We start from the raw sequence: 27901 nt of genomic DNA, 5'->3' as shown, positions 1-27901 counted from the left end.
GAGAGTGAAAGCAGAGTATAAAAATAGCATCGCGCAGCATAGATACGCGGCGAGGGAGGGTGGAGCCTAGCGGGGGAGAAGGAGCGGCGCAGCGGGGACACAGGTGGTGTGACGTCATTGCTTGCGATAAAAACCCGCGCGCTCGCTTCGGCGGTCCTCTTTCTCGCAGTGGCCAAAAAATTGTGTGGCTCTGCCATCGCAAACACCAGAGACCAGAACCTCCGAGCTCCGCTGGTCTCTGGTGTTTGCGATAGCATAGCCACGCATTTTTTGTTTTGTTTATGGGTGTTTCCGTTAAGGGGAAATAGAAAAAGAAAATGCCTGTTACGGACACTGTCACTGAGCCGCCGCTTTAATCGAGCAGTTATGAGAAGAATATGATTGGTTGCTGCAATCTGAGCTCTGTCCGGTCTGGTCGAACGTCGCGCCACAAGATGGCGTCATAATGACGAGGCTGCTCACGTTTACGCCTCCGGTGACCCGGTATTGCGTGTAGGCTATAGGTATACAAATAAGCGAAAGCTTTCCAACGGACCAATGGAGAGAACATATCGCACGCGTTGTCTGCATTTTGAGGATTGGGCTACCACGGGAGGCAAAAGTTGAGTTCTTTCATTTTCCTGTTTTTCTTCTTAATCTCAAATATCAAGCTTATCGTAAATCTAACCGTCATTCTTAATTAGTTATGCACCACAGGAACAATTTGTTTCGTGCTTTCGTTGACTTAGTTGTTTGTTGACTTGGGTTACGATTGTTACTAATGTCTAACTTCCTCGGGTGCGACTCAGTGGCGCGTTCTTCGCGCGCTTTTTCGGAATAGCTCATGTCGAAAACATCGTAGCTATGACGTGCCCCCCCCCCCCGGCCCCCCATACACAATAACTCCTGTCGTATGCAGCCTGCAAAAATACAGCCTTCGCTGGGGCATCTATTTCGATGTCATCTAGTATAGTGCCGCAATGTGCTATGGGTAAAAGCAAAAATAAATACATAATGCGTTCACAATGCAGGATTCACTCCCAGCAGTCCTGAACGGCGCACACAGCACCTTACACACACACACACACACACACACACACACACACACACACACACACACACACACACACACACACACACACACACACACACACACACACACACACACACACACACACACACACACGCACTGTTAAGAACGGCCAGCTGCAGTGCAGGTTTTGCCAACCAGTTGCGACCACGGGGTCATCTTTTCCTGGAGCGCCGTCGCAAACCTCTAGCCACAGCGTCACTGAATCGCCATTGTGACTGAATGAGTTCGGCGGGCCAACTATTGTTACCGAGCCCACTAACGCGGACCTGATCTGCTACGGGTGGGGGAGTTGCCGCGGGAACATCATCGGAGGCCCCTTTCCACGCGCCGACCAAGACGCAGGACAATGGCCACCCGGGCGCGCTGCGAGGGTCCGCTACGAGTTCTACGAAATTCGTGTGATGTCGGTTTCGGACCGAGAACCTGTGTGTGTAAACCGTCCCGCGGAGAGGCGGCATGTTTACGATGATTGGACGAACGTTTCCGCCACCTTGGAATCGGGGGAGGACCGAGTGTTTATAAACGGCTGTTGTGCGGATGCTCGAGACACTTTTCTTACGCAGTCATGTTAGACTAAGACACTCTCTCAAGCGGTCGTGTTAGACTGTCGTACTTTCTCTCGCAGTCATGCTAGACTGATGAACTGCGTGTAAATACTGTAAATAAACCCATATTCCTCGTTCTCGATGAGAAGCAGTCCTTCCCTTCGTCAACGTCCTCAGCGTGGATAAGTTGGACGACGGCATGGGCCAGCTACCTTCTACTTCATGCCGGACTCCAATCTTGACAACGGCTTACGAGCGATGAGATTGAGCCCCCAATGCTAACACACACACACACACACACACACACACACACACACACACACACACACACACATATATATATATATATATATATATATATATATATATATATATATATATATATATATATATATATATATTTATGTGTGTGTGTGTGTGTGCGCGCGTGTGTTCGTGTGTGTGTGTTATGCGTATATGCCACTGCGAGTGTCATTTTCTGAGCGCAAGCAGAACTCACCTTGTGCGCGCGACGTCACACGCGTGTACAGATTTGTTTGGCGAGAATGATGAGAGACCAGACACGAAGGTTCCGTGTTGTCCTAAAAAATTGCGCACTTTATTAATATCCTATTTACACATCATACACAAGGAATAATATACAAGTCCACAACACACGCACGTCATTTACGTCGAGTCACTTCCAACACAAAACCGCACGTCGCCGCTCTGGCGATCACGTTCATAGAAACACAAAAGTGCACGCGAATGTCTGGAAGCGCATGCCGAGAAGATCGAGAAGCAACGAAAAACGAACCAAGGTATATGAGAAAGCAGAGAAACAAGGAAAAAGGAAAATGTAAGCCACATGATCAATTTCTGTATCTTTTTAGGTACATTTTGCTTTTATTGCGTCATGCTACACTTAAGTTCCCCCTTTGAAGCTACCCTTTAAGCTCGATCAGAGGAATCACATTACGCACACGAAATTAGGAAGTTTCAGAAAACATTCGCTCGGCATTCTTCTGTTACAACGTTGCAATCAGCTCCACTAGACGAAATTGTACTATGTACACTTGCTTTATTATTCAATACATCCATTTTTCACGTTTTAAATGCACTCTTCGACCTCAAGGTGTTATCGGAGGAACCACATCGTGCGAATCAAAGTTGGGGAGTTTTAGAAACACGGGACTGAAGCGGCTTAGCGTAGCCAAGAGATCGGAGTCAGTAGCAGTGCGTGTGCGCGATCTGCGGGCGCGCTTCTGGTGACCTGAAAGGAGTGGTACCTGTAGCGTGCTAAGTAATTCTGATAAACAGCTACGACGCTTTATCATTCTGTTAAACTACGACCATGCTAAATCATTCTGCCAATTCGGTGCGTCAGCATGTGTCACGAATTTGGCCACCACGTGCATTTCAGTTTTCTCTGTGCACTTTCCATTCAGTAGTCCGATAGCAAAGTTAAAAGTGTAATAAATAACAGTAGTACTCAAACTACTGTCTAAGCAAGTAATAAAATGTTATTCGTTAACAAATGTGGGATATATTCTACAGGTACATTGCACTGACATAAACGAGACTTGCAGCCGCCACTAACATTTCTTGAAACACTTCAGGCCTGCTCGCGTCGTAGCGCAAACCACATGCCAATGCTACCGCTAGACGATTGTTATTCTATAGGTGATATCTATAAATATGTCTATAGATAGACCAACTAGTACTATCGATGGATAGATCTATAGAACGGTCACCTGCGCCCGACGCTGAGAGCCTCGATCGCGACATCGAAATATCCGTCAAGATCTGATCTTTTCCGCCTGAAGGATGACTCTACTTAATTGTTCCATTCGTCGCAACATGCGTCGATGCTAAAATGCTTGGGATTTCACAGTGGCCGCACCACTACTGCGCTATTGGTCCTCTAAAACTCTCTAATCACGTCTAGTGTACGGAAGAATGAATCGCCCAAGTACGAACTCTGACGATTGTTTCGAGCATGGTTCAGGAACATTTAGAGGCAACTGCACAGATCGGCGCTTTCGCGCTGTTATCGGTGGATAGGAGGAGGAAGGTTATGAAAGGGAAAAGAAAACGGCACAAACAAAAAAAGGACAATAAGGTACGGAGACAACGGTTCGCGCTAAGACACCAATGCAGGGCTTCAAACTCAGCGAAGGGTCTAAAGCACGAGGCAAAAAACTGATATGTCTTTCGATTTCTTGGTGTAGGGGGCACCCCTCCTATCGCAACCTGCGCTATCGCAAAGGCTGATATAGGTTGAGGGAGGGGGGCACTAGTGGATAACGCGCTACAAGAACAAGCTAAAAACAATAAAGAAACCCAAGTGCGTGCACTTTAATGACGCACAGCGATAACAATGTGCACAGCATCGACAGCAACAAAAGAAAGAGGTGCATTGCGGTGCTATAACAAGAAGCAAGTGCGTCACACTTACAAAAAAAAAAAATCCTACACGCGCGGTGACACTGAAGTTAGGGAGTTTTAGCGCAGGCTAATTACGCTGAAAATATGTTCGCCGTGTTTTTTAAATCTTACTAGCAACATAGGCCGACTCAGGTATGTTCATCGCCGGTCTACGGTAGCAAAGTCACCACTTAATTGCGGTGTGCCAAGATTGTTTACTATGGAGTTTTAGGTCGCCGTAGCAAGAAAACGACGTTGTTGCGTGCACCGTTACTATCGTTCGCCACAGCTAGTGCTCATTAGGGTGCAAACAGTGCAAATATTTGGCGTGCAGTTACGTACACGCTCCAAATCGCCACGCAATTGCGGTATGCTAAAACTTCTCAGTGGGGGAGAAATGTAGTCGGTGCTGTTTTAGATGACGGAAGTTACTGCGCTACAGCTATACAGGGCCGGGAAGGACAAACAAAGCCAACGTGCTTTGCCGACGAGTAGACAGACGACACGGGCATTAGTGTTTTGTCGGTCGAAGCTCGAATACATCCGGTTTCGAGCGTTGTCACAAACAATACTAATGCTCACCAAGCTTGGCACAAACCTTTATCTCGGGCACCTAACTCACAGTAGTCACTGGGAGGCTTACAAGATCATGTTCAGATTCACAGTGAGGAGGTTTTCCCGCTACATTTTCGTACCCCTGCCTGCCCAGCAGTGTGATTGTGATTGAATCGGCGGCAGGCCGTTCGCGAAAAGCTCTCTAATGACTGATGTATCCTGGTTTTCTTAGGGGTACGGTATCGGATATATATATATATCCGATACCGTACGCCTATATATATATATATATATATATATGTGTGTGTGTGTGTGTGTGTGTGTGTGTGTGTGTGTGTGTGTGTGTGTGTGTGTGTGTGTGTGTGTGTGTGTGTGTGTGTGTGTGTGTGTGTGTGGAAAAACTTCTGAACAGGCGCTCAAGAATGATTATCTCTTGCAGGAAACGCGTCCCTCTTGCTGATAAATCAGCGAAAATACGGGCTTTTTCTTTTCTTCTGTTACGCTTGGCACACTGCTTAAGGCTGTTTGTTGATGCAACTTTACCGTATATATTTTTGCATCTGAGCGATTTTGTTGGTTTGCAAATACGCTGTTTGAACACAGTCTGTTTGGCGGCGTTTCTACTGGGCAACGTTACTACACAACAAAGAATGTTGGCACAGTATGTAGTAGAGAGTTTGCTTGCTTCGTTTGCTTTTGGCGCTTGTCACCAGAACACAGTTTGCGGGGTGAGCTATTCTACGGTCTACGGTAAGGAGAGATGTGGGAAGCTGTACTAAAAGAACTGTGTACTGTATTACAAACCACCGCACAGTTACACAATGATTGTTCTGTGACTGCGCCAAAGCCTGGAGCACGCGTTGTTCGAGATTTCGGAGCCTCTAGGTAATCGTGAAGATTGTAAAAAAAATTTTTTTGTACGTGGGTTGTAAGCGGAGGTGCATACTGCTACATTTTTTTTTTCTCTTAAATACAGGCCCAATGTCAAGGACAACTGGAAGAGGTATGCATAGACTGTGATTGGTCTCGAAGCTACGTGATATCTCCGCACAGCAGCCGCCGTTTGCCAAATAGAAGCAACCTTATCATACAAAAATAAATTAGCATGAGCAAATAACGCCGCCAATCGTACGGTCATATAGCTCTAACATCATTTTCTTTCTTTCCTCGTTCAATAGAGGGAGAGGGCGGCGGTAGGCGGTCCTCGATACGCGCTTTGCTATAATGCGCAGACGTAGTGCTGCGTGTTGCTTTAGCGAACGGTCCGTTACGCTTAGCTGAAACAGACTGTGTGACCGGCGTCACCAACTTCGAATGTTTTGTGCAGCGACACTCATTTATGTACACAACTTGGAACAGCCGAGCTACCACACCGCATCATTCAAGTCAGCACTTCGCTGTACATGGTAGTCGCTTACAATTCCGTGCACGCCATCGATTTAACGTCATTTGGGGCCACACCTCGGTCACAGGCATCACTTAAATCGTTAGGAGACAGCAGCTGATGCTGTAAACTCCACTATACTGCCACAGCACACTGACGATTTATACTGTACAACATATTCGACGTCAGAGTCACTTGACTGCAAAGTTTGATAATAACGGTGGCAGGGAGAGTTCCCGAGCGAACACTCTAATGGCAGTTGTAATGTCCATCGATGTACGGCATGGTACGTTCTTACAAAGAACACCTAGTTACTAACTCGGCGCCGATTACGGTTCAGTTTTGATTCAGGAGGCACGCAGAAAAACCTATTTATTAGAACATGTCTACTTAACGTTTCGCATCATGCATTTTCTTTCCAGAACTTTGGAAAAACGTTAAGCTATCTTACACTGAATATTAATTGGGTGTTCTCTTAGTACTGGACAGCAATCTAAAATGACATTATCATGTCAGTGTCCTCTTGAACAATGTACCGCACTGTACGTGCGCGACCCGCCAGTGCAATGCCGGGTTTTAGCGGCTCGTTCAACCGGTGTTCTCCGGTCACGTGATCCCTCGCGCATGAACTGCCTGAAGGAAACTTGATTTCTTATGTCTTGGCGAAGAAGAGGCGTGGAGAGCAAGAGATAACAACGCAACCATTAAACGAGCATCAAAAGCAACCGTATTAAACGAGCTGATAAGCCGACGACATAAAAAAAACTGCGTAAACCAGTGCGACGGATCGGGCGTAATGTGCCGTACAAACGCGCGCACAGAGAAGAAAAAAATATATATATTGTCATCACCGGGAAAACAGCATAAAGTCTGTTTCAAGAGGCCTTATACTATGTATCTTGAGGGCAAGCAGTAACTGAGAAAGAGTTAATATACACAAAGAAGTGATCGTAAACCCTCGGAGACGGCAGTCGGACACAATGGTTGAAAACTACCTTACAGACTCGGAGACTGGCCACAAGATAAAGGAATATCGGCCCAGTTATAAAGCCTGACGTTCAGAGCCTCGTCGCAATGCCGCGCGCGGTCGCCAGCAGGCACAGTTGTCGCTGGAGTTACCATCACCGTCTGCCAGAGGTCGGTTAGACAGAACACCATGACCAGAACGTGCGCGAGACCAGACGGTATACGCAGTACAGATGACGTGCTCGACGGGTGTCTGATGCTCGATGCTGGAAGGACTGTTGACTGGAGCGCACTGTATAAAAAAGAAAAAAAGAAAAGAAAAGAAAAACTGCACCTCACGGAGCTTCAGGCCTCGTCCAGCGTTTCAGAGATGGGTGCTTCGGCAGGCAAGAATGCAAAGAGGAAACTAAAACAAGAGAGCCTGTCCATAAGGGTATCACAGTTCACGGAATGCCAGAACACCGGCAAGGTAGACGTGCGTATGGTGGCGCCACCGCGTGACATTGGGCTCAAATGAAGCAGAGAGGCCTACAGTTGTTACGAGCACGTTCTCATTATCTGGTGGTGCAGAGGCATCAGCAACAGCGATCGCTGACGTATAGGGAGTTTCCCTTTTTTTCCCCTTCTGCCCACGTTGTGTGCTCGCTGTACGTTACGCAGCCATAAGGACAACATCAAAGAGTGTTGGGACGCGGCTCTCCGTAGTATGGTCCCTAGAATGTCCCTAGCCCCGAACTAGAAGAACGGGCATGGGCAGTCCATCGGGCCCGCGATGCTGCCGAGAGGCTACAGGCCTTCTGGTCCCGACCTGGGACCGGCCCGCTTCGGGCTAGGAAACTAGCGCGACCTGAATGACCTGAATCAAGTTTTTCGTACCATACCATATACCCTTTATGGTAGAGCACTGGCACAACACAAAAACGCTTCCGAGGCGTTGTGTTTGAAGAGAGTGTCACAAGATGGCGCTACCCGTACTGCTGCCACCGTCGACCTATCCGGTGATCCCGCATTCCGTAAACTCAAACGCTTTACGGACACGCTTTAAAAAAAAAGAAAAGAAAAAGACCATACGCTATCTTGATGTCTGGGCGAGCAGATTTGCACAGTCTTCGGCCGTCACTTCGCAGCACCACTATAAACAATGACCACTGTCATCACAAGCCGACGAAACAGTCACCAAACAGTTACAGCTGTCGACGAAAAGGCACCGTCCGCACAGCTGGAAATTGTCCTCGTAGAGGACGAGGTCTTGCGTTGACTGGACGTTCCACTCCACACGAAGTGTCCCGACATGCACAGTCATTGCTGAAGCATGATCCCCTCCCGTTAAAACGCTCCGAGTAGTTGCTGAAGTGCGACTTGCTTGGGCTCAAGCTCGGTAGGGCTCGGCGTGACAGGCATGCACACCTGGTGTCGAATACGTCCGACGATCACATTACTAGACGGCCCATGCCGGATAGGTTACTCGAAGCCTTCTTCCTTTGCTTGTCGTTCTTGTCGCTCTCCTAGCCAGTTCCGCGGATAATAAACCTCTACACGCGATAGCAACGATGCGCCATGGCGAGTCAGCGAACACGTGGTCACAATCATGGCGTTCACGCCGACGCCATCTGGCAGGAAGGCCGGAATTGGAGACGCGAAGGCTCTCCCGCTTCAATTATCAGAACCAGATTGCGAAACCAGAAACACCTGTTGGTGGCACCGTTGATCCAGAAGAACATCACGAAGACTTTCGTAAAAAAATAATAAGGTGAATGGGAACCGACTCGGGCTACGTGTAGCTGCGGTCGCCGCCGTCATCTTGACTTCACCCCCGAAGACCCACGTCTATTCTGGACAAATCTCGTCGAAAAAAACGGCCAGAAGCCGCAGTGAGCGACTGTCTACGGCACAGCGCCATCTCACGTGGCCAGTAGATGATGTGCCGGCCCTATAGCGTCCACAGAACGCGAACACACGCCTTCACAAGTCACTTCCAGCGTCCGCGAGAACCGACTGGCTCCACATAGCGCTCCAGTCCCCAGGCGGTGCCCTGTTGCCAGTGATGATCTTGACTTCAGCCCTGAGACTTGTCTTTCCTGACACGTTGGTCGCATCCCTCGTCGAAACGAACCAAAACCCGTCGCTGCTCCACACAACGCCACGACCAACACCGTGTTCTACGGAAACAAATTTCTCGTCGAGCTCTCCGCACCGTAGGAAGCGCACTTCAGCTTCACGCGCACCGTACACACACACACAAACGCAGGCACAAACGAACACCTCAGATGAAGCAGCACAACTTCTTCCAGCCCGTCTTCTTGCCGTCGTCCCGGCCCCGCCGGTCCAGCGACATGGCGCGCCTCCGGGGAAACGGCACGAAGCCGTTGGTGAACTGTCCCGCGCCGTTGCTCCTGGAGCCCGGCGACCTGGTGGACAGCAGGTGGAAGCCCTTGCCCACGAGGCCCGGGCTGTTCCGGCGCAGCGCCGCGACGATGGCCGTGTCGAAGACCTCCTTGAGATTCTTCTGCGTGAGCGCCGAGCACTCGACGTACGCCAGCGCCCCCATGCGGTGGGCGGCGTGTCGCGCCGCGGACTCCGGCACGGGCTCCTCGCCGTAGCGGGCGAGCTCGATGAGCACCTGCAAGCGAGGACAGTGTGAGGTCATCGCGCCATAGGCTTAGCGGAGACGAACTACCTGCTAGGCTTAGAGCGAGGCACGTATGCGCGGTTCTAGTTATATGTCGACCTTGAAGGGATGCTTTACGAAGGCATTGAGCTTTTCCCGACCTGCGGTACGCCTTCAGCTGTCGATAAACGATTGCTATTTGAGTTGTTCTACTAAGTTGCGCTTCCGCAGTACCAAAAAAGCGTCTCTTGCCGACGAGAAGAGGCTTACAGTATGCTAGAAAAAGACGCGGAATACAAAAGACTGGTGGCGACGGCGCCTTGAAGTTCCTCCTCGCCGTAGCGCGCGAGCTCGATGAGCACCTGCAGGCGAGGACAGTGTGAGGTGATCGCGCCATAGGCTTGGCGGAGACGAACTACCTGCTAGGCTTAGAGCGAGGCACACATTCGCGGTTCTAGTTGTATGTCGACCTTGAAGGGATACTTTACAAAGGCATTGAGCTTTTCCCGACCTGCGGTACGCCTTCAGCTGTCAATAGACGATTGCTATTTGAGTTGTTCTACTAAGTTGCGCTTTCGCAGTACCAAAAAAGCGTCTCTTGCCGACGAGAAGAGGCTTACAGTATGCTAGAAAAAGACGCGGAATACAAGAGACTGGGGGCGACGCCGCCTTGAAGTTCTCCTCACTATGTACACCGTGACGTCACGTCATGGATTTTGGGCGACGCCTGCTCGTGCCACAGTTAATATTTTTGTCGGTACGGTTCGACTGCATTGCTTTTCAGAAAAGCCAAAGATTGAATTGAGCAAGTTTGATGGTGTTTTACTGAGCCTCACAACCATCCAAATACGAAAAACAAAAACAAAACACACACATACATTGTATCTGTGTGTGTGTTATCTATTAATCTATTACAAACTAATTATCTATTACAACAAATTAATCTATTGCATCGAAACTAACAAAAATAGAGTGTTGAAGTACACTCTATTTGTCTAGACTGCCTTAGTCTTTCTGTTTAGCGTGTCTTTAAGAGCTCCCAATTCCCGATTTCCGAAACGTTTGAAACTACATCCAATGTCCAGTTCGTTTTAAGAACTAATTCTGCCTCAATGTCGGCTAAATGGTTTTCGCAAGTTCGATATAGAGAGCAATTCGCTGTACCCGGATTTCGCCGCGGTCGGCTTCAAACCGCACGCCCGTCGTGGCACACTCTCACCTTGACGTCCGAGCGCAGGTCGCACTGGGTTCCGACGAGCACGATGGGCGCGTCGGGACAGTGTCGCCTCAGCTCGGGCAGCCACTTCTGCGACGCGTTCTGGAACGACGTGGGGCACACCACCGAGAAGCAGAGCAGCAGCACCGCCGCGTTCGGGTAGCACAGGGGCCGCAGCGAGTCGAAGTCGTCCTGCACCAGAGCACGCCGAGAGAGAGAGAGAAACGACGGGGCTGTCAGTACACTGGGAGCACAGTGTCCCGTCTGTTATCGGAAATTAAAGGCGAAGTGCAACGAAGTTTCACTTTGGCTAAACCGGTGGCAAACGAGCATGGCTAAACCGGTAGTAAACGAACACTATGTGCTACTGAAACAGTTTCAAGGGTCACTTCCCGAAATGACCTTCTCGCGGCGTTTTTCTTTTTCTTTTTTTGAGTTTCGGTATCGGGTTATAGACTTATATGTTTTGCGACCATCTGCTGTCGCTTCCACCCGTATTTCAAGCGGTAAGTTGTGCGCGGAGTGTTCCGTGTATGTACACCATCCGAAACTATAGGCTTCTTGCGCGGTCACATGTGTTTCGTTTCAGTTGGCCCGATATTTAAAGTCAGCCGTTCGTTTCACTGCACCGGTATGTCGCACAAAGAATGCACTTCAAGGTCACAAGGACGAAGGAGTGCGTAAAGTGTCGGGCTCTTTATCGTTCGCAGGCGGACGTCAATTGCATCACACAAAAATAAAAAAAAGAGAGTAAATCAATGACATCGTACCAACAATAACCTCAATTGAGCAACTTATTGAACCTTAAAATGAGTTATTTAGTTAAGGTTGCACGGCCGACGCAAGAGTGCCAAGAAACAGCACACAAAGAAAATAAACTAAATAAATAATTAAATTATTAAATAAGTAGACTTCAGCGTTTCTCCGGATAATTCGAACTCGGTTTACTGCGACGGCGATATAGCTCTGTCACAACGAACACCATGCCATCTTGCTTGCTCACATGCTCCTCAAAAAGTGACGCTGCCTTGTCGATAAACATTCCTAGCGAGGCGCAAAACATCGTCCGCAGTCTGCCCGTGCAGGCGAACCAAAATTTGCTACTGTGGTATTCATTCACTTACAGAATATCTCAAGGCCCCTGAAGACAGGGTTCAACCTGAGGGTTTATCTAGATTCCATCACAAGAGCGGAAAGTAAGCGAGTATGATTCATCCAATAAAATTTATTTCTTAGGCTCAGGCGTTTGAAGGCAGATCCCCAAAACTCGCGCAAAAGTTTCGGCATATGAAAACGAATAAAGATAGTGCCCAACGCGCAAGACGACATAGAAAGCAGCGAAATAAGGTATATTTCGCACTAACCGCTGCTCTACGAACAGAGCAGAATTGGTCGCGCCGCGACTACTGCTATAGACGCGCATATAGTTATCGCTAAAGGATTTGCCGACAAACTACTGTACCTAATAGTATACTGTATGTGTAGATTTAGCCGCATGATTTAGCTAGAACATGTGTACCGACCCGCTCGTACTAGCACTCGTTTTGCACTAGGACGTAGACGATGGCACATGTTCGCACGTGGTGTCACCTAGCTACCCTCGCAGATAACTCCTCTTTACTGTACACCGCCCACATCCAGCTCCGCCAAGTCCTTCGAAGTCGTTAAAAAAGGACCACATGTCGGATCGCGCTCCTTCTTCCAACGCCGCTCACGAGGAAACACGGGACGCGACCTTGGCCTTCGTTTGCTTTGGACGGCGTAGTCGTTCCTCGTACAAACGACGCGTATACAGCCACGCCTCTATTTCGCTTGCCGCTCATCTGCCGCGGCCGCTCGCCCAGGCGCGCAGCCGTTTGTATATATATATATATATATACGTAAAATAAACGAATGAATAGGAGGAGAAACGATTACACCCGGTGTACGTGCGCGAACACGTGTTCCTTATATCGCTTCTCGACTACCATGTGTGAGAGCAGACGACTTGCGGGTGTCGGCTGCACGTCTGTCAAGGACGTGACGAATTGCATCACGGCACATATGTGTTTCGACGCATACATGGCAAGGAAGAAAGTGATTTGGCCCGCGGCGGGAGACTATATGTTTAACGAGTATCTTAAATTTCGTTTTTTTTTTCTATTAAAACAAAAACTCTTCCCTCTTTCGCTCAGTTCGTGCTTTGATCGCGCTATACACGCGATGGAGGTCGCGGCAAGAAAACAACGACGCATGCGCGCCGTCTGTTTGCTCTGTAAATGATTGTGAGTGAGCGGTGTTGGTCACGTACTGAAATGTAAGTGCATGGTAGAGTGAGTGCGCTTGTCGCGCTGACTCACTGAGAGTGAGTGAGTGAGTGAGTGAGTGAGTGAGTGAGTGAGTGAGTGAGTGAGTGAGTGAGTGAGTGAGTTGTGGTAACAACCACTGGTGGACCACCAACATTGCAAACGACTCTGAGACGTCTTGGTCACATCCACTAACTGAGTGGTTCAGAGCGAGTGGGTGAGCGAGTCATCCAAACAAAAGAAATGGTTCGTAGGAAGGTTCACAATTTTTCCAAGTGTAGAACCGTGGTTGAGCACAGGAAGCACTAGCCTGGAGGTAACTTTGTGACAAATTGATTTTCTTCCGACAGGGCGACGCAGTGTGACCCGTACCTCAGTATATACCTTCGAAGATTTTGTACTGCGCCAATGGTTAAACACAAACAATGCCGATCGAACTATTGATTAATTGACAGGCTCCTGCTGTCAATTAACCAGTCAAGCTGCTTATGGCAGGTTTTAGCCCAGGACGACGTTTCTAGTTTATACTAGAAGAATTAAGAAAGTTGAAGTTGAAAAATGAATCAGTGGCACATTTACTTCTCCATAGTGTACCGCCGCATATTGCAACAGACGACAATTGTGAGAATCAGTTCTCCTCTTGTTTGCGCCTTCCATTACAGTGCTATCACTTCCAATCAGAAACTGTTCGTTTGAGAGATAAAGGACAAATAAACAAACGAAAATCAACAACATAAAGACACCGCGCGCACTAAAGCCCGCGCAGGACAAGACCGCTGTACATGCCACACTACCACAGCGCTAATATATATATCTATATATAAATCTCGAGCTAAAACAGACCTCTCGAAAAAACAATAGAGGCACGCGCGGCGTGGAACAAAAGCTGCACTGCGAGAGACATACGAGACGATCCAAGCCGGAGCCGCAAGCGGATCCAGAAGGACGGCCTGTTTCGTCTGCGATATGCCTGGCACGCGCTGCAGACGACGCGTTTCTGCTTCTTTCCTTTGTCTTCTGTCTTTTGCTCGCGCGTCTCCGCCTTTTGTTCTCTGACCGAGTGCCAAGCGATCCCCAACGTTGCGAGTTGACGCCGCATTTTGTCCCGGCTTTACAGCGCGGCAAAAGTCGACCGATGCTCTCTGCTGCAGTCTGCAAGGTGTGCATAGCCTTGCCTGTCTTCTCTGCGTCAGTATAGTGAAAGAGAGCTCGCAACGACTGGTCGAGTGGCGGTACTGCGACGGTTTGCGAGCAGCGCAAGTGGGGACCGTTTCAGACAGCGGCGCACCCTTGCGGTGAAAGTGTGCGGCATACAAGCAAGCGAGTGCGTATAATACACAACATGAAGGTACTATAATCGCAACAGTGGTTGGTTGCGTTCACCGCGTGTTTACGCAACGACTGTTCACATTACTAAATATAGCAGATTAAACGTGAAAAAAAGGTTACCCTTGCAGTGGCCACACTTTATGGCAGTGGCCGCGCATAAAAATGCGCGCTATAATCGCCAGATGCAATTGCACAAGGAAAGAAAGAAAATCACTAATTAACTTTCTACATGCCATACGAAGAATAGTCTATAGCTGGACAAATCGAAGTCAGCCAGCTACTCAAAGCATATAACCGATTTGCTAGAAAGTTATAGTGCCTGTAGTGCACAGTTTTTAGAAATATCTATGCGGACTCAATGGTCGCGGTGGCGTGAAATGCAGCGTTGTTCCAGTTAATAGTCTTTTCTGCTGCATTTTTTACGCTGACCAGTGATCGATTATAGGGAACAGTAATACACACGGAAGCAAACACCACAGCCCTGGTAATAATTAAGCGGGCCACGACGATCGACGTATGTAAGCGTAGACAGCTGTACATGTGCTCGGTACAAAGCGTCGAACCAGCCACAAGAAACTTCAAACCGCCTATAGAATTTGGGTGCGGGCAGCTGCGTTCCGAAAGATTAAAAAAAAAAAAAAAACGGGTTGAGGGCGCGAGCCGCGTGCAACAGAGCCGTTAATTAACACCTGCGTGACGCGCGGCTTGCGCAAATCAGTCGCCGCGCAGCCGGCAGCTATAGGCACAAAGCACGCGAGCAAAAGCCACATATACAACTCTCCTCAACGGGCTTTCTTGTTTTTTCTTGGTTAGCGCAGACGCGAGGCGTAGCGGTCGGGGCGCATGCATGTCTTCATATATATATATATATATATATATATATATATATATATATATATATATATATATATATATATATATATATATATATATATATATATATATTATGCGGACTCACGCCGAGACGTAATTGCTACCGCGGCCACCGGACGCAGACGCGTCAACTTAGCAGACGTAACTGACAGTATACACCTCACTGTGTGGCGGACACATGTGTGTTTGTTTACGTCTGCGTAATGCGGGCTGCGAGACAGACGGGTTAGGCTTGAGCACAGTCGCCTTCTTCGAAAAAGGCGATGCGTTGTGCTTGTATGTATACAGAGAACAAAAAAAAAAAAACATCAAGGCGCGGAGCTGCCTGTTCGTGATATAGTATACCACTTGCGCACGCTATGTTCAGCGTTCAGCCAGGTTCGCTGCCTGGCTGAGCGCGATTATAAACCCCCAAGTCGCTAATACTCACGTCTGCGTGTGTATATCGCGAGCTGCAGCGAGCTTCTGCGTCTTGCTTCAAAGAATGCGTCAACAGGCGAGTTGCCTTAAAAGCCTAACGAAACAGAAGTGACGTAGGAGGTGGCGCCATCTTGTGACGATGGATTGAACCAAAGCACACTAAATTACGCTTTCAACGACAATGATATATATATATATATATATATATATATATATATATATATATATATATATATATATATATGTGCCGTTTACCCGACTGCCTCGGTTAGCTCAGCGGCATGGCCCAGTGCTGCTGTAAGCTCTAGGTCGCGGGCTCGATCCCGATAGTGGCGACCGCGTTTTGATGGAGGCTAAACACAAGAAAAAAGAATAATGGTCCTTTATTTCAGTGCACTTTGAAGACCTCAGAAGCTCAAAATTAGTCGGGAGTTCCCCTAACAACCGCGTGCCTTGCACTCGGTTCGTGGTTTTCACATGGAAAATTACAAGATGTAGCTTTTATAAGCGAGTTCAAAGGCATAAGGACAATCACTTTCTTTTTTTTTTTATTTCGTCTTGGAACTTACTTCTGCCACTGCTGGTTCGTGTGACCTCTTTCGTGTCATATGTGCCTCCGAGATGTTTGCTCAACTGGCGCGTTTTAACTGGAGTTAGCAAGTTATACTTGAGCAATCGTTCGTGTCACATCTATTTGAAGCCTGTTGTCCCGTCGCATGCCTAACCACTCATGAAAAAAGAAAACCTAAAAAGAAAGGCGTAAAGAGGTGCGCAACAGCTCTAATTTGCGGAGCGCAGGCTAGATGGCTCAACAATACCCCATCGCAGGAAACGCATTTCATTAACAAGATTACTTCACACAGTGTGTTTCGCCAAGGCGCGTACAATGTCTCGTCTTCTAAGCGCGAGTTCGTGAAGATGCACTATATAAACCTAAAGCGTCGGTTGGCGAGCAAGAGTTTGTTCGTTCGTTCGTTTGTTTGTTTGTTTGTTTACTGATACTGTTAACCCCCGAAGGTACGTACAGCCGTGAGCAAAAGTATGCGGGCCGAGCACAAGGTGAAATCAGACAAATCAGAGATGACAGCCCGAGATGAAAATCAAAGACGATTCCAACATGAAAGCGCGGGATGAAATCATAGGCACATTCAAGACGGAAGCCCGATATGAAGTGGAAGACAAAGAAAAAAATGAGTCAAACGAACTCGAACGCGAGTATATTGTCAATAAAGTTCCTTCAGAGTCACTTTCCTGCACTTAAAGACTTTCTATTCCGTGCACCCATGTCTTTTTTCTTGATTCTACTCTTATTACGTTTATTTATCTTTTTGTCGAGTTATCGCGCGTCTGTGTGTGTCCGGTATACCTGCTTAATATAGGCACACCGCCAGTGCGCGCTGCACGCGTAATAAGGCAGCGAAGGGAAATTGCTCGAACTTCCGCCGGCAAAGTTTATTTGCTCATGCTTCTTCCCCCCGTGTCGAACTTTCTAGTTCCTGTGGATCGTTTGCTTAACATAGAAATGCGCGATCGATGCTGCACCGTAAGACGCGTAGTTTGAGAAGTGCTTGCGCGACACAGTCTATAACGTCGCGTCGGGATGACGGCCGGCTCAGAAAATAAAGAACGAAGAGAGAGAGAGAGAGAGAGAGAGAGAGAGAGAGAGAGAGAGAGAGAGAGAGCGTTGAAGGGGCACGTATTACACTCTGCAGATTAATGGCGCGCGCACTCGGGAAAGCTTTTTTCTGGAACAAGCTGTTCGCGCACTCCGTTCTTAATTACTTGCGCGTAAATTAAGCGCCAAGCGACTCACGACTTCATCTCGAGACGCGTTATCTTCTACGAACGGCGGGGATTACAAAAAAAAAAAAAAGAAAGAAATAAAGAACAGGGGCAAAGAAAGGTGACTAGATTGTGAACTCGGGAAGATTCGGAGGAGGGAAATTAGTTTCCAGAGTGATAAAGTTGCACAACCGAGTGGCGTGTTTATCGCGAGTACTGTGCACGGCAAGAATTTAATTAGAATAGAAAGGAAAGCACGTCGACGGCACACAAGAAACGCAATCACAACAACGACAACAGCAACAGTGTGATGGCACATATCTCGTAAATGGCCTCATCCACACAATTCCTTTGAAGTGGATATTCTTTCCAGTCTCACCGGCTAGAATCGGTCAACTGAAATGTGTGTCATAATGTAATTAGGTAAAAATTTAATTAATGAATCTTGTTAATTAGTCGATTATGCATTTCAATTTTTTTTGTAATGTGAGTAGACCAGCTCACAGACAAGAACTGCGCTATCTGCCAGAGGCAGTCTTCAAAAAATTTTGAAGGTGTTCGCTGGAACATCCTGTAGAGCCTATTTCATTTTTTTCATCGGTAAAGACAGGTTACATCGTATACTTAAAAAAAAGAATAAGGAAAAGGCAAAAACTTAATTTAGCGAGTCTTAATAACTTCTGTTGAGCAACAAAAGGCCCAAAATTACGGAAAAGGTGCACTAAAATCTGTGACGTCACTATGACGTACCGGCTCGCGCGGTTTCGGCCCGAAATTGAACAGAAATCGAAGCCTGACCCATACAATTTGTGACTCTTATAATTAACATTTATCATGGCGAAGTTAATGAAAACATATCTTTCAAGAACAAGAAAGAAGAGAGCCGTTTATGAGTCAAAGCTCACTTAAATGTTCCTATTTAGTGTCTTAACATCCGTCGCAGCGAAATAACGGAAAGAGAGCCAGAAAGGGTTTAATAAAGAAATGCGGAGCCGGCAGACAGCTACAGGCGAGGGCTAAATTTAACCGCGGGCGCAGCGAGAGCGCTGCGCCAGCGCCTTGTGTGCCGAGCAGTTTGTCTCTTCTTTTTTTCGGACGCGCTTCGCAGAAACGCAGCTGAGGACGACGCGCGAGCGCGTCTGGAAACAGCGCAACTGGCAGCGCAGACGCAAGGGGGGGCACACGTTTCGACATGTGGTGTTGACAGCACCGACGTCACGGCGAACAAAGGAAGAACGAGATTGCGCGCGAGGCGACCGCAGAAACACTTATTACACGTACACACGGCATCGCATAGTGCAAGCGCACCCCAAGTGTGGCAACGTGGTGCATTTTGTCGCGTTGTGTCAAGCACGCTGGTTTTTTTTTTTTTTTTTTGCAACGAAGCTGTATGTGGCTAGCAGATTCGTTCGTCCGTCCGTCCGTTTGTCACCTGTACGCCGAAAACTCCTCCGCCGCAACTTCGTGCGCATGCGCGAAAAGAAAGAAAAATGAGAGAGGCGCGCCGCGATTGGCTGCGCCAGTAGTGACGTCGTTGCTCTCCGTCGCAGCCGAGCGCGCGTGCAGCTTTTTGTCTCCTGCTCCGAAATGGGTAGGGCACGTGTAATACGTACTCCTTAGGAGCAGGCAGCATTTGATCAGTAACACCGCGAGCAGAACCGGCAAAGAGTTCGTCTGCACCGTGCCGATGCTGCAGCCCGGGCACAAGAACAGGCTCGTACAGCCGAGTGCAAGCAGCAACTGCTTTACCGAGGATCAGGCAGCCTACGAAGTCGTCGTTTAATGAACCGTCGGGATTAACCAAGTGATAAACACTGGGGCCGCACGTTTCAGCTTCCCTGGTTAACCATCTGCGGGGAGTGCTTGGGCGGGAGGTTGAAATAAAGAAATTTTGCAAGCGTAAGTTGGAATTGGTTGGCGCAGGTTAGGGGTAATTGCAGATTGCTGGGAGAGGCCTTTGTCCTGCAGTGGACATAAAAATAGGCTGAAGAAGAAGATGACGATGATGACTACTCGGGGGGCCTGTTAACGTGCACCTGCATTTAAATACACGAGCGGTTTTGGCATTTCGGCCGCCGCCGCCATGAACGGGAGACTCGAATCCGCGACCTCGGTCGAAGCATGCGGAATGCCATGTGCACAGGCACGGAGCAACAGCAGCGGGTGAGTATTACAGGCCGATGCAAGGGAAACAACAACAACAGCAACAACAACAACTGTAAGAGCAGCAAAAATTTTAGGGGTGTGCGGCTCAACTCCACAGCGAAGGTACGGGTATTATACAGACATACCAGGCTAAATGCTCTGTCGCTAGAGCTCGTAATGGAAGCCAATGTGTGTGTGCCTGAGGGAGGGACGGGTACGAGGTGGGGGGGGGGGGGAGGGAATCGGATGAAGACTCGGCCGTTGCTGGCTCTACTATAAACTCCTGTAATGGCCCGATTAAGACGTCATTTCTCGTCCCAAGCACGGGCGACCCAGCTGCTTCCATCGCTATCGCCGTCGCGGGGGTAAGCCTTTACCGGCCGGGAAAGCCAATGCGTAAAATACGCAAGGAGGGGGGGGGAAAGAAAAAGGAAAAGAAGTACAGTTTAAAACGGCAGGAATCAAGAGAAACGAGGTGTTCACATTAATGCCGAGGCTCAAGAAAACGAGGACTTAACGACGACTCCATTTTTTTTTCTTTCAAGTTTTGTATATACTTGATCCGGCTGCAATTTCGTGCCGTGAATGACATCGAACGCGTTTCTCCCGCGCCTGCAAAAAGACGGAGGGGACCAAAAATTGAAAGGAAGTCGGTAAATTGTCTTATGTGAGGGTCGTTAACGTGGCGAGGTGAAAAGAAAAAAAAAAATCAAGGAAAGGAAGTAAGGAAGAAAGAAATGAACCGTTCGGGCTAAGATTAGGGTCTCTCACAGTATGATAGCTACACGAAATACGCGCTAGGCTTTCGCGATCTCTTGCAATGCGACGCGAGACACCTTGTTAACGACCGTTAATGACGCCGGAAAGCTTTCGCACGCGTGCGGAATATGTATACCCCTGCGCTTCCCGTTCGTTGCGCAAGCGACGTTGGCCGCAATTACAAGAAGGACTGCCAGTGACGAAGCATGACCGCAAGTTGGAGGCTAAACCGCCAAGGCGGACGTAAACTGAGGACAGCGCACGGAACGATGCGAAGAATAATAATAGCTGTCTGACACGCGTCAAGAGATAGAAACGCGATAGCGTACGTATACTGATTGCGAATCAAACGCGGGTGTCGGTGAGACTGCACACGGCTGAGATTACGAGGACAAATGGAGTTGGGCAAGCGATATGCAATGCGTGCAAGTGACACTCACGGTGGTCGTGACTGTGGTGTTACAGATTGCAGTTACAGATTACGCCATGGGGGGGGGGGGGGATTCTGCTCATGCAAGATGTGCGAATTTTCGACCTCTGTCCTGTCGATGAACGATATCTATCTATCTATCTATCTATCTATCTATCTATCTATCTATCTATCTATCTATCTATCTATCTATCTATCTATCTATCTGTCTGTCTGTCTGTCTGTCTGTCTGTCTGTCTGTCTGTCTGTCTGTCTGTCTGTCTGTCTGTCTGTCTGTCATCGCTGAAATATGGAAAGAAAAGTGACGATCTGCCTATCGCTATGAGACAAGCTGTGACGACAAACAACAATATATTGAGAAACAGTGACCCTTATAAAGAAGCAGTCTACAAATGACCTTTAGACTTCCCGTAGATCACTTTGCTCTACTATAGTCATTGCTCAGTGTTAGCAAGCTCATTTTGTTTGGTCCACAGAATTCAGAGAGGTTAGTCATGCAGAAAGTTTACAGACAGTCTCGACAAACGAAAGGCCACGGGTCCACAGGCAGTCCGTGTATACATCAAAGAACAAATAAAAGCGAACATAAAGCTTGCATAGACAGTACGTGTAAGGCCACAACTCCGCAAGATGTCTATAAAAAATCTGTGCACTTCACAGAAAAAACGAAATAAACGTTTATAAGCATAGATATATCTATATATGAACGCCATATTCCAGGCTACGAATCCACAGGTCTTCTATGAATAATCCGCAGACTTCACAAAACGCAAGAGCATCTATAAGCCTTCGACAGCCAGCGAATACAGGGAGACGAGTCCACGAAGTGTCTATCTGTAGATAATCCGTAGACCTCACGCACACACACAAAAAAACGTATATATAAGCCTTCCATAAACACTATATGAACGGTACAATGCGAGGCCAGGAGCCTACAAGCTACCTACAGGCAATCTCTAAAATTGACAGGAAAGAAAAGAAAAATCGTTTATGACCCTTTTACTCACAGCACGTAGACAGCGAACGCGAGACCATGAGCACACAAGCTGTTTATGGACAACTTCTAGACATCGTAGCAAAACGTCCGTGAGCCTTCTACAGTTGGGCTAAGACAACGCTTTGCGAGGGCATTCGCAGGGAACGGGGGACGCGGGAAGGAAGGAAGAAATTCAGGAAGGACGTAATGAAAGAAGGAAACTGAAAAGACGAGAGGAGAAACAGAGAAATAAAAGGAGAGAGCAACGACCCGGTTTGTTTCGGCGGCGGGGGGGATTCCCCTGTTTTCAGAGGCCGGGCAACAGATGTTTCGTATACACAGACAAACTCGCGCGGTGTGTGTGTGTGTGGTGGTGGCGGGCATGCCGCGTTGTTTCTCCGGCGATGCTGGCGCAAGCACCGCACATAGAAAGCCACAATGGAAACCGCCGTGCGGTCTCCCGTCTCGAAGAAAAACTCCGGCCGCGATGAGAGACAGATGGACAGATATCCGGTACGTCCCGAGGACTCCCGCCGAGTGCGCGACGCCGCCGTTTTTAAATTCCTTTTCAAGATACTCCTCCGCTTCCTGCGATATATATATAGTTGCCTCTGGTTAGTCGCAGGTGCGTATTTGTAAGTTAAAACCACGCGGGATATCGCGAGAAGTTGAATTTCTCGCAGCCTTCTTTTTTTTTTTTTCGACGTAAGGTGTTTGGTCAGTCATCCTCGTCAATTCTGCGAGTTCTTAAGTGTTTTGTACGAATCTTTGCTTAATTACTTGCTTTTGTTTTCAATTTGCTTTATTTTGACTTTGACATCCAATCCCTCCATTCTTTGCTGCTTCTCCAGTTTTTGCACGGATGTTCGAACCTTGCGGTGTTTAAGGTGAGACGTTTACGGTTCCCGCAACCTTTCCATACTGCTGCTACTACTACTTTTATTCATACTAAGAATTACTACTACACTGCTACTACTACTGCTGATGCTGCTGCTGCTGCTTAAGATATGAATGGTACAATGTATCGGCTGCAATTTTACTTGCACTCCCAAGCGAGAAGTGACGTCATCAAGCGCGCAATTGCGTAGACTTCAACATATATCTGCTTCGTTCTTATATTCATTCGATCGCCACCCTCTGCGTGAAATCTTCAACTGGTAACCACTTCGTTCTGCCACTGCAACGATTGCTGGACGATATTTCCTCAGCACCATGTAGTGCGGACCTCACCGCTTTGCCCAATAGGCAACGCCTGGTAGGCAACGCTCCAGAAAACTTACGTCACGCAACCGGGCAAGACCTGCATGCGCGCGTGCCAGGCGACGCACCGCGGCCAGACGATGCGTCGCTCTATCAAAAGCAGACGATCCAGAAGCAGGGTTTCAAAGAAACAGACGACAAGCGGCACAGTCTGCTCGGCGCCGAATCGTCTGCTGCTGTGCGCGCTAGAGCCAGGAATAGTACCCCGTCTCCTAGCTGCCTCCAGCTGAAATCGAGAACGGACGTATCCGAGCCTTCGGCGCGACGTAGCTTCCATTACAACATCGTGACAATGATCACCGGCGCGATCGCACGGGATCGGCGAGCTTTCCTTTCGTTTTGTTTCTTCTTCAGCGCCCGGCCGAGGTTCGCGCAACTTCGCAGAACGATCAGGTGACGACAGGCACATGCGGACGTGTACGTATAGCAACGGCGTTGCGAAGGCACTGCGCCGTTGAGGCGTCGCTGGCATTGACGCGCGTGAAATACAAAACGAAACGGCATCGAAAGGCTCGCCGCATCGGATTGCGAATGTACACGTTGCGCTGTTTCGAAAGACGCGGACCCATTTGGAATGGCCTCCGAATGGTTCTGAAGTTAACCCACTCCTGCCTTTTTCGGCATAAAGGTAAACACTGAGGTCAGCCCACGTAGAGTTCAACTTATTGCGGGAGTATTTCTTCTTGGACTATATAGTACCGAAACATAGCTATTAGAAAACAAAGGAGGAGGGGCGCAAATTGACACACACACACACACACACACACACACACACACACACACACACACACACACACACACACACACACACACACACACACACACACACACACACACACACACACACACACACACACACACACGCACGCACGCACCTGTTAATTGGAATGTTTTTTAGTTCAGAACCATCTCGCCACCTGTGTTACACCTCCGGCGTCAGATTTCACCGCACCTCCTGGTGCGAACATTGCCAACAAAAATTAAACAAATAAAGCGCTGTTATTCTGGCTATTAGTGCGCAAATTCCCCTAGTGGTGAGGTGGTGAGAAATCCGAGCGTGGGGGGCGATGAACCCGTTGATGACGACTTTGCGCGGGAACTCGTTACCGCGCATCTCGTACGTAATAAAAAGCCGCGGCAATCTCTTCTGAGCGTATAAAGCCCGGAGTATTACCGCTGACATTCCTACAGGGGCTCGCTCAATCTCGACGCGCGACTGTCCTCAGGCCTGCAGCCTGCGCATTCAACCCCGCGCGCGGTGTGTCCTGTCTCTTTTTGCTTTGTTTTTCCTTACACGAACCGAACACGCTGCAGCTTGGCTTTAAAGCGTCCCTACGAGCAACACATTACACGCACGAGGTGTTACGAAGGCCTACACAGTTGCGTGGAAGGGTGCTAGGGGGCGCTACGAGCGTCGGTCTTTCCCCCCCCCCCCCCTTTTTTTTTTTGACACGCGTCGTAAGTTATAGCTCTCGCGTCTGCCGGGGACGGGAGCTCATTCTTATTCCGAGATTAAGGCTTACCACGGATCGAGCGCGAAGCTGCCGAAGCTCCCCCTGCTGGCGGAAAAAGGCGAGTAATATGACTGAGGGAATGAACAGAAACGCCTACACAGATATGGGCGGGAAGAATGAAAGAAAAATTACATTTGAGCCAAATACAAGGCACATACACCTAATATATATGCGCGGGCTCGCGAATAAGCAAAAATAGAAAAGGAAGAAGAGGAAAAGAGATTTAACATGCGCATTTCTCGAAACGCCAGTCTGGCAAAACGTATTTCGCGAAACCCGTGTGTTGCAGGAACTTGAATAAAAGCGCGCCATCTGGATGAAGAAAAGGTGCAGTGTTATAGAATCTACACAAAGCAGCAGCTGGAATAGACGTCCGGCACTTTTGGGTTTCAGCCTTCATTCGTCCCTGAGTGCATCCAATTTTAAGAGGCACGAGTCCGCAAGAATACGCTATATACAGCACAAGCGTATCCAGACATACTGTAGGCGCAGACAGAAGTATAATCGGTTTCTTCGTCGCGCTGACAGACAACTCTGTCGTGAACGCGTCTGCTGTTCGCAGGTGCAGCGTCGTCTGCATGCTTGCTCGCGAGAACAGACGACACGTTCGCGAATGTTCGTAAACTCTTCGCGGGAACAGACGACACGGGTGCAGCGCCCTCTGCAGTTCGTGAGGGCGGACGACGCGGTCGCAGACGCACACCGGTCGCTGGAGAAAAACGGCGCAGCAGCACTATGCACCTCTTCCGATTAGCTGGCCCTATCTGTAGCCGTCACAGTGCTGCACGGATTTGGCGAGATAACACGTTGCAGCCGCGTGGCTCTCGAGCTGCGACAAGCGGAAATAGATTTAAAAAAAAATACAGCAAGGCAGGTCAGAATATCTTGTTTTACGGCCGAGTTGCCCCCCTTTTCGCAGGAAATTCAAATGACATCGCCATATTTATGCGCAGTTCAGAAGGGAGCAGCGGAGCCCAGACGAGACGGGCGAGGCCTTTATGGAAAATAAAATACGAGAGGGCGTGAACGTGGGTGACGCGTATGCGTTCTTCACAAAAGCGCGACGAACATTGTGGGACGACAGACAGGTGCGTGGGGCTGGAAACATTCGCGGCAAAGATACGCGTAGCCGGCGACGTACTAGGTACACAACAGCGGGGCCGTTATACTTTGTGGCTTCGTGCGTAAAGCTTCCTACGAATACCACTCTGGCACTGACGTCTGTTCTGTGGGCAGTATTTCGCCTACTTAAATTACGTGCTCCAGGATTCAAACTAATACCTTGTGACTTTGTAGATTCACCGTTTTCAACAGAACGTTGCGCCGTATAGATTTATCGATTCGCAATGATCACGCATGCGCGCGGAAACCTGCTGCACCCGTGCCTTTGGAAAAGGCGCCTGTATGTGTCGTTTGTGTCTGACTTCGTCCTCGTCTGCTTAGCGCCGTAACCATTATTCTTAAGTCATGAGCCAACTGGCTCAGCAATAAGTTTTGTTAAATCGTATTCCCTCTAGCAGTTTTTGTAGGAGACTGTTATGTTCCCGAGAGACGCCGACGTTGTTAGAAGTTCACAAGCGCCGTGACATCATGGAAACGCGCGAGTGTAATTGGCTGGCGCATTTATACAAATTATTTTCGATTTGGACAGCGGTGAAAATCTGTGTATACACTGCCCATCAATCACGTGCGGGCGGACAATCTAGACACGATAGTGTCAGAGTTCGATCCTCCAGGTAATTTTTGCGGGAAACGCTGCGGCACTCAGGAACTACATTCTCGAGCGCGGAAGTACGCGAAGAGCAAATGCAGTTCGGTTTACCGTTCAGAGCTCCGCGCACTGATTGGTTATAGTTCCGTTTCACACTTGGCGCGGCAACGCCGTGGAAGGCGCCAAAGTAGTGCGGTCTCGGGAAGTCTCACTTGGCGCGTTTCGCACTTCGGTCGTCTGCTTCCTCGCTTCCTATACGGAATAACCACTTCGTGTGTTACGGTAACTACAACTTCCGGACTTAAAGGCACCTCAAATCGCGTATCGTTGGCGCGCACTCGTGCTCCCGTTGTGCGACGTACTACGTTTTGGTCGCGAAGAAAAGTTACTCCGCTCAAATCCGGTGGTAAATAGGTGCCGGGACTTGCGGAGTCTTCCGTGCAGTGCATAATTACGTCATAATTTCCGGCGTAAAAGTACGAGACTTACCGTTACACTGAAATACATTATGCATACCTATATCGCTCTTTCATATGTGACGCACTATCTTTTTTGTCGCGGATGTATGAAGTGAGAGAGGTTTCATTAGACTTCATTGCGTTGCCTTCCACGTATGAAACGGAGTACAGGTTGCTGTCCAGTTGTATAGAGGGTCTGTGAGCATGGAACCGGAAATGGATTGTCTTCCTTTCTCGGAATCGAATGGCTGACCGCGAACGTCGCTTCCTGCTCTGTGGGTTCAGCTGTATAGAGCTGATGATCCAAAGGTGCGGGATTTGCAGCGGGCGAATACCCTTCCGCATACGTATAATCGCGGGTTCCCATGCCCGGGCAGTAAGTATACCTTGTCAGCCGGACAGTGTACAAACTGCAGAAGAGGGATTGCGCGGTGATCAATGGGGATTAATGCTCCCGGCTATTGTGGATTAGCGCTGACACCGACGCAATCGCGTTTCCGCGCAGGCCTATCAATCTATAATACCGTGGTCGGGATTGTTAACACCTCGATAGGGGTGTTCCGCGAAGCGTAAAGAAGGAGTCTTTCAGACACCCCTTGACGACGCCGAAATGTGATGGGCCGTGGGCACTAGACCGCGCGGCTGTCGCTGATAGCCAGGCGCTTGTCTTGTCTTGTCTTGTCTTGTCTTGTCTTGTGCCCTCAACAGTGGCGCGTACCCACTATGGGGGACTGGCCAAGAAGCAGGCGGTTTTCCGTATGGTTAGAAGTAGAGAGAAACTAGATTTGTATAGTGGAGTGTGGGACGATAGAACTGTAACGTAGAAGTGTAATTAAAATATTGTTAAGGATTTCGATAAGGTAAGTTAACTTAAGGAAATGAAATAATAGAAATTATGGATAATTTTAGAAATTCAGCAAGGTACTCCTTTTGTCTCTCCAATAAAATTCAGAAAAACATCTCTGAGGCTGGATCCCAGTGAAGTCGCCCCAAAAGAAACAATGCTTGGCGAGGTTAATGATAGACCGAGTTTGGTAAATGAGCACGCTTTTTCGGTGCAGCCACGTCGACCTTCATCATCGTCATCATCAAATTGTGCCCACCGCCAGTCTCTGGACAGCCGCTGCTAGCTCGGTATTAGAGAAACTTGGCAGCGGCGTCCTATGAGGCACCTAAACTGGAATGCGGAAGAACTTTCGGTGGTGTC

General features: G+C 48.6%; 1 protein-coding gene across 2 annotated transcripts in view; it reads right to left on the bottom strand.

Moving 5' to 3' along the window:
- Positions 1 to 2186: 2186 nt before the first annotated feature.
- Positions 2187 to 27901, bottom strand: part of LOC142588121 (cell division control protein 42 homolog) — a 123997-nt gene continuing 98282 nt past the window's right edge. Inside the window, exons 3-5 of one of the 2 annotated variants that reach the window (XR_012829669.1) lie at positions 10756 to 10944; positions 8000 to 9548; positions 2187 to 7220 (exon numbers count right to left, since the gene is read on the bottom strand). Coding sequence is in view for 1 of the 2 variants with exons in the window: in XM_075699602.1 (XP_075555717.1) it covers positions 9192 to 9548; positions 10756 to 10944 (546 nt within the window). In the remaining variant the exon portion in view is untranslated. Of the gene's footprint in view, positions 9549 to 10755; positions 10945 to 27901 lie in introns of both variants that reach the window. The other variant, XM_075699602.1, reaches the window with a different exon arrangement.

This window comes from Dermacentor variabilis, chromosome 7 (assembly GCF_050947875.1).
Source record: "Dermacentor variabilis isolate Ectoservices chromosome 7, ASM5094787v1, whole genome shotgun sequence".
In the NCBI taxonomy this organism is placed as follows: Eukaryota; Metazoa; Arthropoda; class Arachnida; order Ixodida; family Ixodidae; genus Dermacentor; species Dermacentor variabilis.
This window is presented reverse-complemented; position numbering and strand designations above follow the sequence as displayed.